The sequence below is a fragment of the Synchiropus splendidus genome, chromosome 14 (genome assembly GCF_027744825.2).
Source record: "Synchiropus splendidus isolate RoL2022-P1 chromosome 14, RoL_Sspl_1.0, whole genome shotgun sequence".
Lineage (NCBI taxonomy): Eukaryota > Metazoa > Chordata > Actinopteri > Syngnathiformes > Callionymidae > Synchiropus > Synchiropus splendidus.
The window spans coordinates 11,851,945-11,868,236 of NC_071347.1; the positions used below are offsets into that span (position 1 = coordinate 11,851,945).

A 16,292-nucleotide genomic window follows, 5' to 3' on the forward strand; every position below is an offset into this window, starting at 1 on the left:
AACGACACCTGAGAAAGGCTGCTCATCTGGCGCGGTGAAATTAATGATTATTTCTCGGGCAATATGCTTCGCGTTCTGAACGTCACGCTTAGACCGGCGAGTGTCGCGAGTGACCACCGCTGGTTCCTGCAGTTTCACTTTCATGAGCACCAGAAAACTCTCTGTGCTCCGTCCAGTGCTGGTGTTTTAAATATCGTATTGAATTCGTGGCGTTGACGCCTTTTAACGTGCATGTGCTGCAGGATGCAAACTTGACATGACAGACTGAAAAAAGCTTCCGCATTAGACACGCCGTTGCCAAGCGAGTGGCGAGTCGGAAGGGAGGAGCGGACGCATCACAAACCGCGGGCGGTGCCTCATCAGAACGGCTGCTGTCACATGTGATCGGATTTTGTGACCGGCAATGACAGGCAGTGGTCGGCATTCACAGATCACAACCAGTTCAGCCTTTCATAATCGGTGGCCGATTGATTGGAATATCCCTGTAAAAATCCATATATTAGCCGCATCGTTTTCTAAGCCGCAGGGTTCAGACCGCGAGAGAAAAGTAGCGGCTTATAGTCCGGAAATTACGGTACTTCTCTATTAATCCGACTCTTTGGCCAACTTCAAATCTCTTGGTTTCAGTTTTGTGCTTACTAGGAAGGCAGAGTGGACTGTGCCTTTCTTTTTTCCAAGACCTCAAGAATGCTTGTAACATCATCCGGGAATGATGAAAGGCAACAGCAGACGATAGCTCTCCCCTGGTGCAGCTCAGTCGATGCCTTGCTTAAAGAGCATGTCTAACAACTGTCTGCCCCTAAATTAAAAGCCTGATGGACCTCATTCCTTCACCAGAACCCCGGCCGCACCTGAGCACCTCCATCGTTCTGCCCACTAAGCTTCCCCTCAAAAGGTCCTGGCTTGCCTTTTTTTCTTTCTTTTTGAGGGGCCACAGCGACCACAGTTCATTCATTTCAGAGCCATCTTCTTGATCATGAACAGATGGATCTCTTCAGCGAGCCTGGATAAAATAGTCCGCAGAAAGATGGAACACACAGTGGTGAAAATCTATACTCTCCCTGACCCACCCTGATGCTTTAAAAGCAGAGTATTGACAAATGATTCTTTCGCCCCTATCGTCTTGGAGAGTTTCTTACCAGAATATTAATGGTGGACATCTTATGCTCATGCCGTAGTGCTATTGTGGACGGCCCGATACATCAGCTCGGAGCCATGCAGTGGTAGACAGGGCAGGTTTGGCAGTTTACTACGGCTATAGAGCAGAAAAGCAAGTGCCGGAGTCGTAGCCTGGAAGCTTTGAGTCATTACTGCAGTGCACAGTGCTGACGACAGCAGCTGGACACAGAGATCACCAGTGGGGCGAGGATAAGGTGAACATATGAAATGTCAAGGGTGTAATAACAGAGGCGAGGGGCCCTGGAGTAGATCTATAACAGTGACTTCTGAACAGTGGAGATCAAATGATATGGAGGAGCTCACAGTCGGTGGCTGCTGTGCATAGTTCACCTGCTAATATCACGTGTTTAAACACTGTGGTGAAACAGTCGGCAGATGGGTCTGACTGTGTCGGTTCTTGCTCTCTCATTTACTCACACTCTGCGCTGACTTTGGATGTTAATCCAAACCTGATGTCCAGCACCGAGCACGAGAAACCCGAGCTACCGTTGATGTCTGTTTTTATTTTACTGCAAGAAGATTAACCCAAAATTGAATGCTGCTATAAAAACAGTGTTCCTGTTGGGACTGAACTCATTGATTGTGGGTAAAACAGAAATTGTAAAATGTTACACTATTCATATTTTACTTTTTTGTATTTGTTAATATGCTCAAAAAAAAGCTATAAACTGATCCATGCATATTTTTCCCATGTGAATCAGGGTTCATAAACTCAACCCGGGGGCCACCAGAGACAAATTCTAGGTGAAGGTGGGCCGCAGATATATGTGGAGTGAGGGGCCCTTTGGTTTTTGCTGCACATCATTGGTCACATTGTTCCATCTCAACATGTCACTAAAGCCGTGGAGATCACAAATATTGAGTTACAGTGAGGAACACCAACACAGCAGGCTCATTTAAAAAAAGACCAGATAGGTGAGACAAAGTCGGCTGTAGTCCCAGCATGCATTGCAGGGCTGAAAGGCTGGAGTTGGATCTGATGCCGTGAGTTTGAGTCCCCTGATTTTAATAAATAGATTTAGAACCTGAACCCCACTTTTTTTTTTTTAAAAGGAGTAAACAAAGACAGATTTGGTTGCGAAAAGATTTTACCAAACAAACTCATGGCTGGAGCAGATGGTTGCCACATCTGTTGAGAGAGCAAAAACCCAAGCCATCCATCAACATATATCGATCATTTTTGTCCTCATCCTGACAATTATCCGATCATACTTCCTTAGCCTGAAGCCATGCCAAAGGGCAAAATATATGTGACATCTGTGGCACATGGAATGATGTATGTTTCTTTGTATCAATTGGGAGCATAGTACGAGAACCAAAGCAAGACTGCTTCTAAAACCTTGAAAAATGTGAGTTATTTGTATTCAGGGATAGTTCACACATGCATAAGTCAGTCAGCAGACAACAAGTGAGCATGTCTGAGAGGATCTCAGTCGCCAAGCTTGTTAAGTGATCGACGTTTCCAAGGCGTAGCGGCCAGACCTAGACTAGTGACGGGTGAGTTTTCATGAAGCAGTATCCTAATTTTCATAGCTCAGTGGGTGGCGCTGTCAGGTTGAACATCAAATTGAAATCCACACTCCCAGAACGATGCAGGAACTTCTAGCAGGTTTACTATTTCTTGAGTTCAAGTGCTTCTCCAAGGCTGCCTTCACTTCCCACTGGTGACAGTCTCACGCACAAAGCACTTGAGTCACCATTGGCCCATTTGAAGGACCTGCATCTTAGTGATGGGCTGATGAGTTCGGTCTGTTGTACAGTATTGAACAATTTCAACAAAACCTCATGTCAGTTTTAAACCAAGTGCGCCACCATCATGAAACCTCATCAACCCATCACTATTCTACGCATGGAGTCGACGTCAAGATCAAAAGCAGAGAAAATAGCTGTGTGAAGAGCGGAAGAACAAAACAGAGAGGAGAAAAGGAGAAAAAACATTTACTGCGACTGTAGCACAGCATGGCCTTCCTTCTCATATTTGGTGCATTAATGCAGTTTATTTGCACCCTGTCACTTGAACGCAGCACCGTGCTGTCAGCTGTCTTTCTCAGCAGGAGGGCTCTCAACCACTGGAACACTAAATAAGTGGCTCCAACTGAGCTGCTAAAATTGGACAAGCGAAGGATTCTTTAGTTTTCATGTTTTCCCCTCATGGTTAGGGGATAAAGAAATCAGATTATAGTTTGAGTGTTAATACTTACGGTTGATCCTGTTTACTATTACGCAGTGGCGGCCCCAAGCCTTCAGTGATGTCCTGTTCAGTCCGACTTCAAAAAATACCTCTCATAGTTCCATCTTTTATGACAACACAGCTGGAGAACCTACGCACTAATGGTCATTGCATCGCCTCAGTTATGTACTATTCGGACTATTTTCAGGCGCGTTTGAAAAAAAAAATGAATCCACATCAGCAATTTAAACATATCTTTATGTTGTACTGTCAAAACTCAAACATCTTAGGGTATTTAAAATTATATGTTGGACAACTTTCAATAAGTCGACCAGCTTTAACACAGTTATTCAAGTTTAATATCACAGCGTGTTTCAGTAACAATGAAGTTTGATTGAATTATTTTAAAATTTAAAAACCCCGTTAAAGACTCCAGATCTCACTCTTTGACCAAAGACAATGGGAATATTTCAATAGATATGGGCTAAAGTGATTAAGAATGTGCTTAAATGGAACTCCAATGAATGAAAATGTGTCCGGTTCAACATGATATCATAATGTAGAATAAATATACAACACAGGCTGACTGGAAGACAGCAGGTCAGTTGTCCAGTCAGACTGAGGGCATGTATCCGGGACTGTATTGGACGTCCCATTAGAGACTGAACGTCCCAGCAGAGCTGCATCTATAGTCAGTTGATTTGTCTTCTTCTTTCTTCCCCGCCAGATTGAATGTTCCAGTATATCAGAGTACTCCGAGAGGATAATCAAATCCAACCACCTCGACAGCGGTAAGAGCTCCTCCGTTCTCTCTTATGATGACACAGCACTTCATCTCCGGTGCAGGAGAGTGACGGTCCAGGTGGTGAGTGATGGACGAGCCCATGATGTATGTGCGGTGGTGAGCGTTCGGGATTGTTAGTCTTCAAGGACAGTCGGCTATAAAGCGTAGATCATTTCCAGTTATTGCTCATTTGAATTCTTTCAAACAAACATATACATCACAAGTTGCACTGAACTTGTAAACTGCAAAATGAATCGGCGCATGTGCCGAATCATGGCAACATAAAGCACCCTGTCAGCAAACGTTCTGCCTGAGAGCGTGTAAATAACAAGGGTGCACTCCAAAGTGACGAAGGAATTCTCGCCATGAAGTTCAAAACGCTGCGTCTACCCGTAAATAAGCTCATCCAAACCACCAGAGGGAGTCACCAAGTTCTCACATCATTTATTTAACTTGAAACAGCGGCGGAATTTCGATGACAGAAAATAATACTAATACTGAAGTAGGATATTTTTAGTCTGTGGTGATTCCCTGCTGAGTCCATCATTTCCATAAAAGCACCCTGGTGGCAGTCATTTGTAGACTTGTCCTCTTCCGTTGGAAAAATTCATCTGAGGAGTTCATTTCATAATCGCTCATTTTTATGGGATATAACAATAAGCAAATGTGCTTCTACGTGCTCCCTACAGAGCCACCTCAATTTGCCAGCGAACACATGTCACTCACCATCTGAAACCCAGAGCAGTCTTTGCCTTAGGAAACAGTAAGAAATGACCTGATCTGAACACTTTACTGTCAAAACCCAGTAGTTAGTGCCTGAGCCTCAGAACTGCAACACTTGAGCTACCGCTCTACACATTGGCCACAGATCAGGTATCAGCTTGGTAGTGATGGGTGGATGAGGTTTCATGAAACAGAGTCCCGATTTTCTGGGCTCAGTAGGTGGCGCTCTTGTTTTTAAAAAATGTCCTGTTATCTGATGCCATATATTGCACTGCAGACAGTGCCACCTAGTGGGCTCAAGTGTTACCGGACCCGCTCGATCAGTTCCGAACCGTGGTAAGGAACCTCGGGGCTGTGACTCGCGCTGGTAACAGTATGAAAAAAATCTCCGGGTCTCTGCTTGTCCGACCAAGTTTTTTTTTTTTTTAACAACCACTTTCAGGTGCCGCGCTCCCACTCTCTCTTGCTGTGTCACACCCCTCACGTCCACACACGCCCACCTGAGCGAACTGGCAACACAAGTCACCTGCTGTTCCCTACAGCTCTTCTGCCTGTGTCACTCCATTTGCAAGCACATGTGCTCCCCCTGAAAGGATGAACTACATACACATGTAAATGTCAATGAAGTATTGATATTCTACCACCACTGCGTCCCAGAAACGTATTCAACAGCTTTGACACGTACAAGCACTGCCCTCTTCCAGACCTCATCATGTTGTCAGCCACTTTTCCAGAAATGATTTTTCACACATCCAATTTAACTTGTACATTTTTAAATGAAAAATCTTCTTGCCCTACTGATTTCAGTCTTCTGCAAACGTCCTAACAAGACGTCCTCCAACTGGCACCAACACAGGAAACAATGCAATAATCTTTTTCTATGAACCTTCCCGAGAAAAGAATCCGTCATTGGACTCCCAGTGCAGTGTCACACTGAGCCCAACATCTCCACCATCATCACTCAACCAGTGTTCCCATCCAAAACCCCTCGCTCGGTTTCAGTTGAGACCAGAGAGTGCACTGTTATTTGGATGATTTAAAAACAGAATACGTCATGTCTTTGTTTGCATTATGTAAAATGGGGACCGCGTTGGAAGGATAGGAGCCACATTATGCAGTGACTTAAACAATATCTTGTTTGCCAAACAAGGCAAACATTAGTTATACTTTACAGCTCCCGCCTTAATTCTTTTATCTGGAACACAGTTTTGATTTAAATTTGAAAACCTCCATGAACTGTGTCATTATTTTCTGGTCACTAGATGCACTGTCTGCTATTTAATCTGTGGATTTCAACAACAACTTCCATGAAACCTCACATCATTTTTAAACAGAGAATCCCACCTATTGAAAATGGGGACATTCCTACATGAAATCTAATATCAAAAAGAGCTTCAACTGTTGCGCTACGTGATGGAACTTGTGGTTTTAAATGGTGAGAGTCTTTGCCCTCGAGTCATTCACAAGGCGTTACACATTGTTACCACGATTGAAACTGGAGAAATGGATGTGTTTCAGTCATCACCATCTTCAGGGGGAAAGTGGAGGAGGTGGAGCTTCCGGTGGAGAAAGTGGACATCATCATCTCGGAGTGGATGGGCTACTGTCTCTTCTACGAGTCCATGCTCAACACGGTCATATTTGCCAGGGATAAGTGGCTGGTAGGTAAAGCGGCGTCTTCAGACTGTAAAGGACTCGGCTTATCTCAAACTAAAGAAGCCTCACTTAATCTGTTCCTACTTTTTCATTCATGCTCTAAAGGACTTTCAGGGGTTTTGTTTTCTTACACAAACTTTGAATAAAACTTTTCCCTGGAGTTGCTGGGTCTGGGTCTGTAAGCAATTCATTTCTGAGATAAGATAAAGCCAATGCACGGTATATTTTCTTAAGAGGGAGTTTTTGCGTCGCACTCTGTTGCTCGACCCGATAACAGAGAGACATGCACTGCAATAATTCAAATTATGATCTGTGTCAACCTTGAGAACCAAACCCTGCCGCTAAAGTTGTGGACTAATGATGTCATTTGTCACGTAGAAACCAGGTGGCCTCATGTTTCCTGATCGTGCCTCTCTGTACGTGGTGGCCATCGAGGACAGGCAGTACAAGGACTTCAAGATACACTGTGAGTAACATAAATAATTGTGACTGTCTGTGTGTGGTCATCGCTCCTCTGATATTGCTAGGCAAGATTACTAGAACTCAGTTCTTTCACTGCTGCAACCTTGACTCAATTCCTGGTAAGGATTCTTCTGGAAAAATGGAGTCACGGGTGTTGTCTTATTCACTTAATGTCACACTGTGTTTAAGTCATGTGAACGGGGCACATTGGCAGATGTATCACAAACACCCATGTTTCAACAAAACGTCTCTCTATTCTGAACATCAAAGTGACGTCCCTCGAGTGCAGCCTGCAGTGAAAACAAAAAAGTGGTCGATAAACATAAGCAAAAGTCAACAAGTGTCTTGTTTGGCTGCGAAGCCAGCAGAGCGCGATTCGCTTCTGCAGACAAAGAGGTGGAGGCTAATTCAAAGTGTAACCCAGATAACAGCAACCAAGGAAGCAGGAGTGTGTGGGATTATAAATAGGAGGCCAAAGGGAGGTTATATAACAAGACTGTAACAAGATAATGTCATGGAAGTCAAAGGAATGTGTTCTTTCTATTGTCAGTCTGCTTTGTTTGCATAGCTATCTATAGGAGAGGCATCGCGTTTATACGTTTCTCTTTCAATTTGAGAAGTTACTTTTAATGCAGGCAGGAAGACGCTGGAGTTGTTTTTCTTTAGTTGAGGAAAAAGAGAACACGAGTCGCGAGGCCATTTTAAATAAAGCAGTGTTCACATATGTTTCAGAATAACTAAATATATATCAATAACTTGTTTCCAGCTTTGGTTTTATAGTCAATACTTTTTCTCTTCTAAAAGAACACTCAAATGGCAAATACTGTTTTTTGTATTTCATTTTATTTTTTATTTTTTATTGTTTTTTAAAGGGCGCTATTTATATTTATACTCATGATATACTCATGATATACTCATGACCAAAAATGACCAAACAAAGCAGGCATTTCTCACAACTTGTTGTGATGCTGCAGCCCCCACCTGCAGCTGCAGATATCAGAGCCAGCGACCGGTGGTTGTTTGGCAATACGTCAAGAAAAATGACAACAAAGTGGCACCACGGTGTTAGCCTCCGTGGTAAGACAAGACACACAGCACACATCACTACATTGAGTGCTACCAAGAGGCTAACTGAGCGAAAGATAAACTAAAGAGAGAGCAAACCACAAGCAAAACTAATGCCATTGGAGTTTATTGTTTTGGAGAAGCAGCCAAGTTCTGTTGTCAAAGACAAAGAGCTAATAGCACATCTGGAACACAGATTCCCTGGACATGTAGTCGATGAAAAGAGGAGCGGTCTGTCATGTTATGAGGCAGCATTCCGGTGTTTAACAAGTGATGAGTGAAGTTTGCATTGTGGGTTTGATCTGCTCATTGTTCATTGGACGGGGAATAAATGCTTCTTATACAGTGTTCAGTTTGACTGTTGTTTGATAGCTTAGTGAAATAAAAAACACTTTTATCGGACAAAAACACGGCGATCAGCGCACCCCTGATGTAGAGGTGAGATGTAGAGGTTTACGCTACAGTCGAGGAGCAGCGGATGGGACATGTTGGGGGTGACAGGGTCACAGCCTCAGTGCCTTTCCAACACACACACACGTCAGGTGACATTCGACGCATCAAGCACTTAGTTTGAAATGTGAAGTCCAACGGCACGTGGCAACCTGTGACGGATCTTTACTCTAAATATACCTCCATATGATGAAGGCAAGTTGCTTGGTGTTGCAAGGTGTTCAGCACCTCAGAACTATGCAGCTGGTGATGAGCTACTAACTGTAAATATCCAGCTTTCACCATTGGAACCAACAAATCTGAGCAGAAGAACATTTCAGTGCCAAATAAGCAAATTCATCAGACGGCTGATTTGCCTTCACTGCTATCAGCAAAACTCTGTAAAGTGGATGTTGCGCTCTCATTTAGCGTCGAAGCCGTTTAAAAGTCCAGACTTACAGGTTTGCACAAATGAAATGGAAAAGGTTTCAGACCACTCATGGCTGTGCCAGGAGATTCCGCTGGTCATTAGTGGCGCTCGGGACTTGACTGAAGCAGCGAGAAATGCAAATGCAGTACTTTACAAATCCCTGCGGCTCCATGACCTGTTCATTATCGCTGTCTTTCAAACAAACCCGGGACGTTCTCTCCTTTTAGGTCACCATTAGTATATTTGCTCGCACACAGAGCAAAGCCTCCCATGAATAATGGATATGGTGATTCATCACGAGCGGCAAGTCCTAGTGTGTCGGAGGTTTCCGAATTTTTCCTCGTCACAAAGTGACTTTCATTTGTCAGAGAGGAAACTGCTTGAGAACGGGAGGTGGCTGATACCCAGGGTGGTGGATGAGAGTGCTCCAGGAAGCTGCTGGATGTGCCGTTGCTGCGAGGCAACTAAATGAGCCATGTGGTTATTCATCAGGGTGGGAGAACGTGTACGGCTTTGACATGACCTGCATTCGAAACGTGGCCATGAAGGAACCTCTGGTGGACGTGGTGGACTCCAAACAAGTGGTGACCAACTCCTGCCTGGTTAAGGTGGGTGACAATTCGTGATCAAGAGCTATGAGAAGAGAACACAGAGGAACAGCGAGAACTGAAACACACAGACGAACAAACTGACTAAAATGTGTCCAATGTGTGTCCAGCAAAGCCTCACAGAGGAGCACTGTGGTTTAAACAAAATCAAAACCCAACAGACGGGAGGAATGGTTTGGAGGCTCATAAGTGGAATGTGTCATTCAAAGAAATGTAATACTAGTTTATCTGGAGACGTTCCGACAGCAGATGACTGCGTGACAGCTTCAGCTGATGGAATCACAGATAAACACCACGGACATTTGGGGCCGAATCGGAGGAAAACATGGCGAAATAACCATGCAGAATCGTCAACAGACGTCCATCATAAATGCTGTCATTCAGATGGGGTTTGGTTATTTGGTACAATTCTGGTGTTTCCTTCACAATTTTAAGGTGAAATTCCGGTGACGGTCTGAGGGGAGGATTGAAAACACATGCAGCATCGGAGACAATATGAAAGCCATACGAGGAGACACAGTTGTGCCAAATGATGCATGATGGTTCAAATTAAAGCCACAGAAGAGTCACATTTTAAGTCTGTTTTTGTAAAAATTATTAATAATGAGACAAAATTGTGTCATGGAACTGTCAGTATGCATGTGTCAATCCTAAAACTAAAGGGTCAAATTGGGTCCACCAAGTCATTTTAGAGCATGAAACAGATTTAAATCCCAACAGGAACAGGATCACCTTCACCGAATGTGCTACACAGTTTCCCTTATTTGTAATAGTTTTGTATTTTGTGTTACTTGTATTCGAAATCGTCCTCTAGTGGAGACTAGTGATGGGCAGATGATGTTTCATGAAACAGTGTCCTTATTTTCAAAACTCAGTGGATGGCGCTCTTGGTTAATGTGAGGTGTCTGAGAAAGGGTCGTTTGAATTCGAAGATTTTTGAGCAGAGAGTGCCACCTAGTGGGCTCTGAAAATGATGACACTGTTTTGTGAAGCCTCATCAAGACAGAGAACAAGACTCTGAGGCTCGAGACCAAGACCAAGGAGGGGTCTGAGTCCAAGACCAACTGAATAGAGAAGCACCAGTCTATTAGTCAGACACACACACAATGTATTTCTTTGTATTTCACAAAAGAAACAGTAGTCCAGAATGGTTTCATTTGAACAAACTACTGTAGCAGTTCTGCATTCAGTTTGGTCTCGACTGTAACAATAGTGTGAGACGAACAACAGAGATGCTAAAATGAGCCTTGACTCATTTAAAGGAAGCTTGATATCAGTCAGTTTAGACTCTTTATTTCCTGTTACAGTAGAGCCAGCTGTAAACTATTCAATAAAGATTCATTTTATGCGTCCGGGTCTTGGACTGTGTTTAACATTTCGGATCTGCTGCGTGATTGACTTTGACACCCCTGAGCCAGAGCCTCGCAGAGCTCCTGAAGCCCGTTCCTCTGACTCACAGGAAGTCTGCTCCGCCAACTTTGCCGCCATAACTTCTCACTACATGTAATAGTACCAGCCATTCATTTGAACGCGAGACATGAGGTGTAAACATCAACCAAATAAACAAAGCATAACAGCCCTACTTTGGATTTTATGGATGATAAAACCTCCAGCAGCAACGAGCCACTGACAACGTTATAGTCTTAAAACTCATTACCTCTGTCGCAGTGTGGCAAACAAAAAAAAAAAACTTGGGACTGTCAACTGTGATTCATGTGAAGTAAACAAGTGAGTTTGACCGAGCAGAGTTTGAAGAGTGAAAACGCTCTTCACGACTTTGTAATGCCCAGCGCGTCTGCATCGACGGGTCCAGCATGAATATGGCCCACGAGCCCAGTCCTCCACCACATCTGGCAGCCGAGCCGGCGAGCTGGCAGCCAGCATCTATCTAGTGCCGATGAAACAAGATTATCACACCTCTGCCTTCCCACTCACCCCCCAAGTTACGTTTTCAGATGAGCCCCCGCTGTTAGGGCGTAATCACGCTTGGCATGATGTGTCGCTGCGCTTAGACAAGGATCTGGAACAGGACAGGTTATTTTTGGAACATGCCCTAGAATGACAATGAGGTGTATCAGATGCTGCGTTGGGAAACCAGAACACATTTGCATGGAGATCATCGGCAGTTCAACAATATTCGGGGCTCGGAGACCCAGAATCCAGCTGCGTCGCTCTGTAGCAGCAGCAGTTCAAACGGCACAAATGAGATAAAGCCCAACGTTGATGTTTCCAACTCTGCATACATTTACTGTCCCACCAGGAAGTGGACATCTACACGGTGAAGCCTGAGGACCTGTCTTTTACCTCGGCGTTCTGCCTGCAGATCCAGAGGAACGACTACATCCACGCACTCGTCACCTACTTCAACATCGAGTTCACCAAGTGTCACAAGAAGACTGGCTTTTCTACAGGTGAGACGCTCTCTATTCAGTCTTTTTCTTCTGCCAGCTTTCAAAGGAAGAACTGGTGGGAGAAATTGGGCTTCTTTTTCCCTCATGACTCAATCGTTTTCGTTCATCCAGCCATCATTCATTCATCGTCTGTAGTGAAACAGCACCATCCAGTGGTTGAGATCAGTCATGAACTCGCTTCAACTCTTGACGTCTTCAGTGAGGCGTCTACAGGTCAAATCGCGGGATATAAAAGAAACCTGTCGAGGGAGGAGAAGCCGAACACGAGAGGCGTGTACAGAAGTGCTGATGCAGCAGGACCCCGATAGATTGATGTCACGTCGAAATGATGAAATCGATCGGTGGGAGCAGAGAGAGAAAAAAAGAGCCTGAAATGTTTTCAGTTGTGAGGGATTCACAACAAATGTGTGCGCAATGATCCAGTCGTCTCCAGTTGGAGGCGTAACATTTTCCTGATGGAATAAAAACAAAAGAGAAACACACGGTGAAGTAAAGCAGCCAGACAATTTACACACATCAAATAAAAACCGTCAGAAACAATGGCCAGTGTTTGGACTGAACCTTGCGTAGCTAATGTTGTTTAGTTTGGATAAAAATATATATATATATATATATATATATATATATATATATATATAGAGAGAGAGAGAGAGAGAGAGAGAGAGAGCACGGTTTTAGTCAGTCACTTGTTTATTTAAAAAAATATTATTATATATATAATTTATAAAATTACATTTAACAAATTCATCGTGTGTTTTCCATTTTTGGGGCATCGCATACTCATATTTTTGCGCATTTCCTCCTCTATATATCTCTTAGATTTCAATTTCCCCTTTGTCAAAAGAATTAATTCTTTTCTTCAAAAAAGTTTTTTTAAAACGTTAGCTAACCAACATCAACATTGATGGGCTTTAAAATGCAAGATTTCCTCCAGACAATGATCAAAATGTTGGACGAAATTCCAGTTAAATGCAAAGACACACAGTGCTCAGCGCAGATTCCTCAGGCTGTAAATGTGGCCGTTGGCTGCCCTCTAGTGGCTGCGCGAAGATATTGACAAGTCGATGGAAAACAAAAAGTATAATCGATACACGTATTTTAACACACACATCTTTAAGTGATTGTGGAGTAAAAGTAGACTTATGCCACACAGACAAAGCAGCTCACACTCACAGCCAGCAGAGGAACCTACACACATCCTCAGTGAGGACAATTCACTTCATGTTGAATCCTGAAACGGATCCATGGATTTCAGACGCCTTTCTTCAGCAGCTTCAACACTGTAGCTGCTCACAGTGACAGGATGTTGTAACAGCGGAGTGAAGCGCAGCAGGAACAGAAACATGCGCCACATAAAAAAAAGTTCCTCCTGAGCGAAGGACTTTATGGAGGTGTGCGCGCCACTGTGCTGGGAGGACGTCTGGCCCGTTCCCTCTCAGGTGGAGAGACGCGATAAGCAAGCGCTCAACTGAGCAAACCGTCGAAGGTGCGACTCATGGGTGTTAGAGTCATTTCAATGATCGTCTGGCGACACACACTCATCTGAAAAACCTGCCGATCGACATCATCCGCTCCATTGAAAGGGAGCAAATGAGCCGCTGCCTCGCAGGATATCTGCTCCTCTCTGCCAAATACCTGGGAGGGCTGGAGACTGGCTGCTTCTTTTTATCTGAGCACGCTCACAAAGAGCCAGTCTGGCGGCCGCGCTGCACCTCGCTGCCCCAGGACGGTCAGGTCTTATCGGCAGCAGGCCGCGGGGAGCGCTCAGGCGTGGCCATGACCTGTCTGTGTTTGGTACACTGGTCTGACATGTTGCAGCAACAAGAAACAGCAGCCATCTTTCACAACACTATCAAAACCACACCATCTTTCTCAGCGAATTTCCTCAAGCGAATGAAGAGTCGGCCGGTGTGGAGGTGGGTTGTAGGTGATGCAGCGTACGACTGACACTTGTGTGATGATGCGTGCAGCTCCAGACGCCCCCTACACTCACTGGAAGCAGACGGTGTTTTACCTGGAGGATTATCTGACGGTGAGAAGAGGAGAGGAAATCACCGGCAGCATCGCCATGAAACCCAACGACAAAAACGTTGTGAGTATTTCGCGCATATTTTTGCACGTTTACATGTTCATCAGCACGTTAAACTAGGGATGCACGAGTAATGTACTCACCGTTACAGAGCACTTGCCATTACACGTACACAACTTTTACAAACGTTTCATAAGCTGACATTTAAAAAATGTCAATTTATCGGTTTCATGGTATCGGTGGCCATGCTTCAGCTGGAGTATCGGTACTAAAGCCCGGTATCGGACCGATACCTAATACCATTATCAGTGCGTCCCTATACAAGTAACATCCGACTTAGGACTGGGATCGGTTCCGACCAACTGGTCGTAAGTCGGATTGGACATAAGTGGAATGCCATTCAAAACAGCAGACACAAGGGTTATAGGTGCTACTGTAGTGGTGGATCACTGTGTGAGAGTGAGATGCTGGATACTGTGCTGCCGTAACTGTCGTACGCGATGCCGGCCTGCTACGTGCTGCGGTGCCAGACATTAATTTAAAAAAAAAAAGCATCTGCTGGCCGTGGTCGTAAGTACAGGTGGACGTAAATCGAGCAGGTCGTAAGTCGGATGTAACAACAAACACAGACCACACAGATCCAGAGAACTGCAACAGGATGTGGACTAAAACCACACACGTCTCTGGCTGTGTAGGCGAGAGGTTTTCTCTCACACGCTGCGGCAGATCTTTGTCTGGTCATGTTTGGAAAGTAGTCACACTGAGGTAACTGCTGCGGCTTCACGACAAACACGAACTGCGTCTGACCTCCTCACCGCTCCCTCTGCTCACTCGGGGACTGTGAAGCCGAGCATGTGTCTGCTTCCTTATCTGCTAGTAGCAAACCTCCCTCCGCCTGCTTTGCTCATCCATGATGTCTCCATCTGTCTCTCAGCGTGACTTGGACTTCACCTTCGAGCTGGATTTTAAAGGACAGCTGTGCGAAGCCGCCATATCCCACGACTACAAGATGCGCTAGCTTCAACTCTCAAGCCTTGCGTCTGAGCACTAGAGGGAGCCGCCACCTGGGGTCACACCTGAGAGGGAGGCGACGGTCATCACCACAGGCAGGAAGTCCCTGAAACCGACTGTTACAAACTCTCTGAATGTGACGCTGACAACACCAGGTCAGTGAGGATTTGGAGTCTCCATGAATGTAACTTAATATTGTGTGTTGGTGTGAGACAGTCTGTGTTTTGTTGAGTGTCTTTCCACTGGGACCTAAAACGTGTTGTAAGTAGCATCAGTGATGGAGAGTGGTGTCATGTGAGAGACGGACGTGTGGAGTGCTCGTGCGCCAGAACCAATTCATGCCGCCCTGAACCCCACTAGTCTGAAATGGATTGACCTCAGAATTAGTCTGACTTGATCCATGTCGAGAAAACAACCTTAAAAATGACAGATTTGTTTTTTCACATAGAGAAACTGGACCTAAGTTTTATCGTTTACCGTAACTGACGCAATAAAAGCTCATGATCGCAGTCCCATATTAAAGGCCTCATAAGAACCATCCCGACCACAGCATGAATTTTGTTCTCAAATGCACAAGTAGAAGCAAATAGTGGAAGAAAAAAATAACATTTATGTGAAATTAAATTCAAACTAATGAGGAATACTTGCATGAAAAATGAAATTTAAGTTGCAACAAACGACAATAACAAAGTGTTATGGCAATGTCTTGAAGCGATCTTTCCATCTTAGGGCAGTTTAATGCAAGTCGTGGGCAATTTTAAGGACGGATTGCCACACTCTCCTTCATGTTAAGGGCTGCTTCTTCACCAATAACATTTAAGTTCTAAGAATGCGCTTAAAACCCCAAACCCACACATGATTTAAGAGAGGGCGACAGTTGTCCATGAACAATGTAGTGGTGTTGAACTGTAAAAAAATGCTGCTTCGGTGTGTTTGCTTTGACTTGTTGTGTTGGTGTTTCCACCTCATTGGTGCTCTTCTTTCAGTCATCGCCAAGGTCCACAGGCAGTGAACGGTACGAGCACATTTTTTTATAGTGGAAGGTTAGTGATACTTGAAGTCCAGAGAGCTGTCATGTGACATATGAGTCGACTTGACAAATAAATATGTGAAACACATGGGATTCCGTTGATAACAAAAATCCATTACAGACATGCAGCTGAGGATCAGATCACTTTTTTTCTATATATAAAAATAATCTTTATATAGTTTTCACCCAAACTTAAACAAAGCTGAGCGCGAACTGAAATGAAATGTAGAAACTGATGTTTTGCTGCAACGTTTGATGTGAATAAACGACAATGTGAAAACTCCTCCGCTGGGTGGTGCTGTTGC

At 44.4% G+C, this 16,292-nt stretch overlaps 1 protein-coding gene across 2 annotated transcripts in view; it reads left to right on the forward strand.

Annotated features, from left to right (window-relative positions):
- The window catches only part of LOC128770905 (protein arginine N-methyltransferase 8-B), a 28,101-nt gene extending 11,895 nt beyond the window's left edge, over positions 1-16,206 (forward strand). For both annotated transcript variants that reach the window (XM_053885896.1, XM_053885898.1), the window contains 7 exons: positions 4,077-4,140; positions 6,375-6,517; positions 6,891-6,978; positions 9,391-9,506; positions 11,767-11,917; positions 13,888-14,009; positions 14,881-16,206. In XM_053885896.1, the coding sequence (XP_053741871.1) occupies positions 4,077-4,140; positions 6,375-6,517; positions 6,891-6,978; positions 9,391-9,506; positions 11,767-11,917; positions 13,888-14,009; positions 14,881-14,964 (768 nt within the window). In that variant the 3' untranslated portion in view covers positions 14,965-16,206. The remainder of the gene's footprint in view (positions 1-4,076; positions 4,141-6,374; positions 6,518-6,890; positions 6,979-9,390; positions 9,507-11,766; positions 11,918-13,887; positions 14,010-14,880) is intronic.
- The last annotated feature ends 86 nt before the right edge of the window (positions 16,207-16,292 follow it).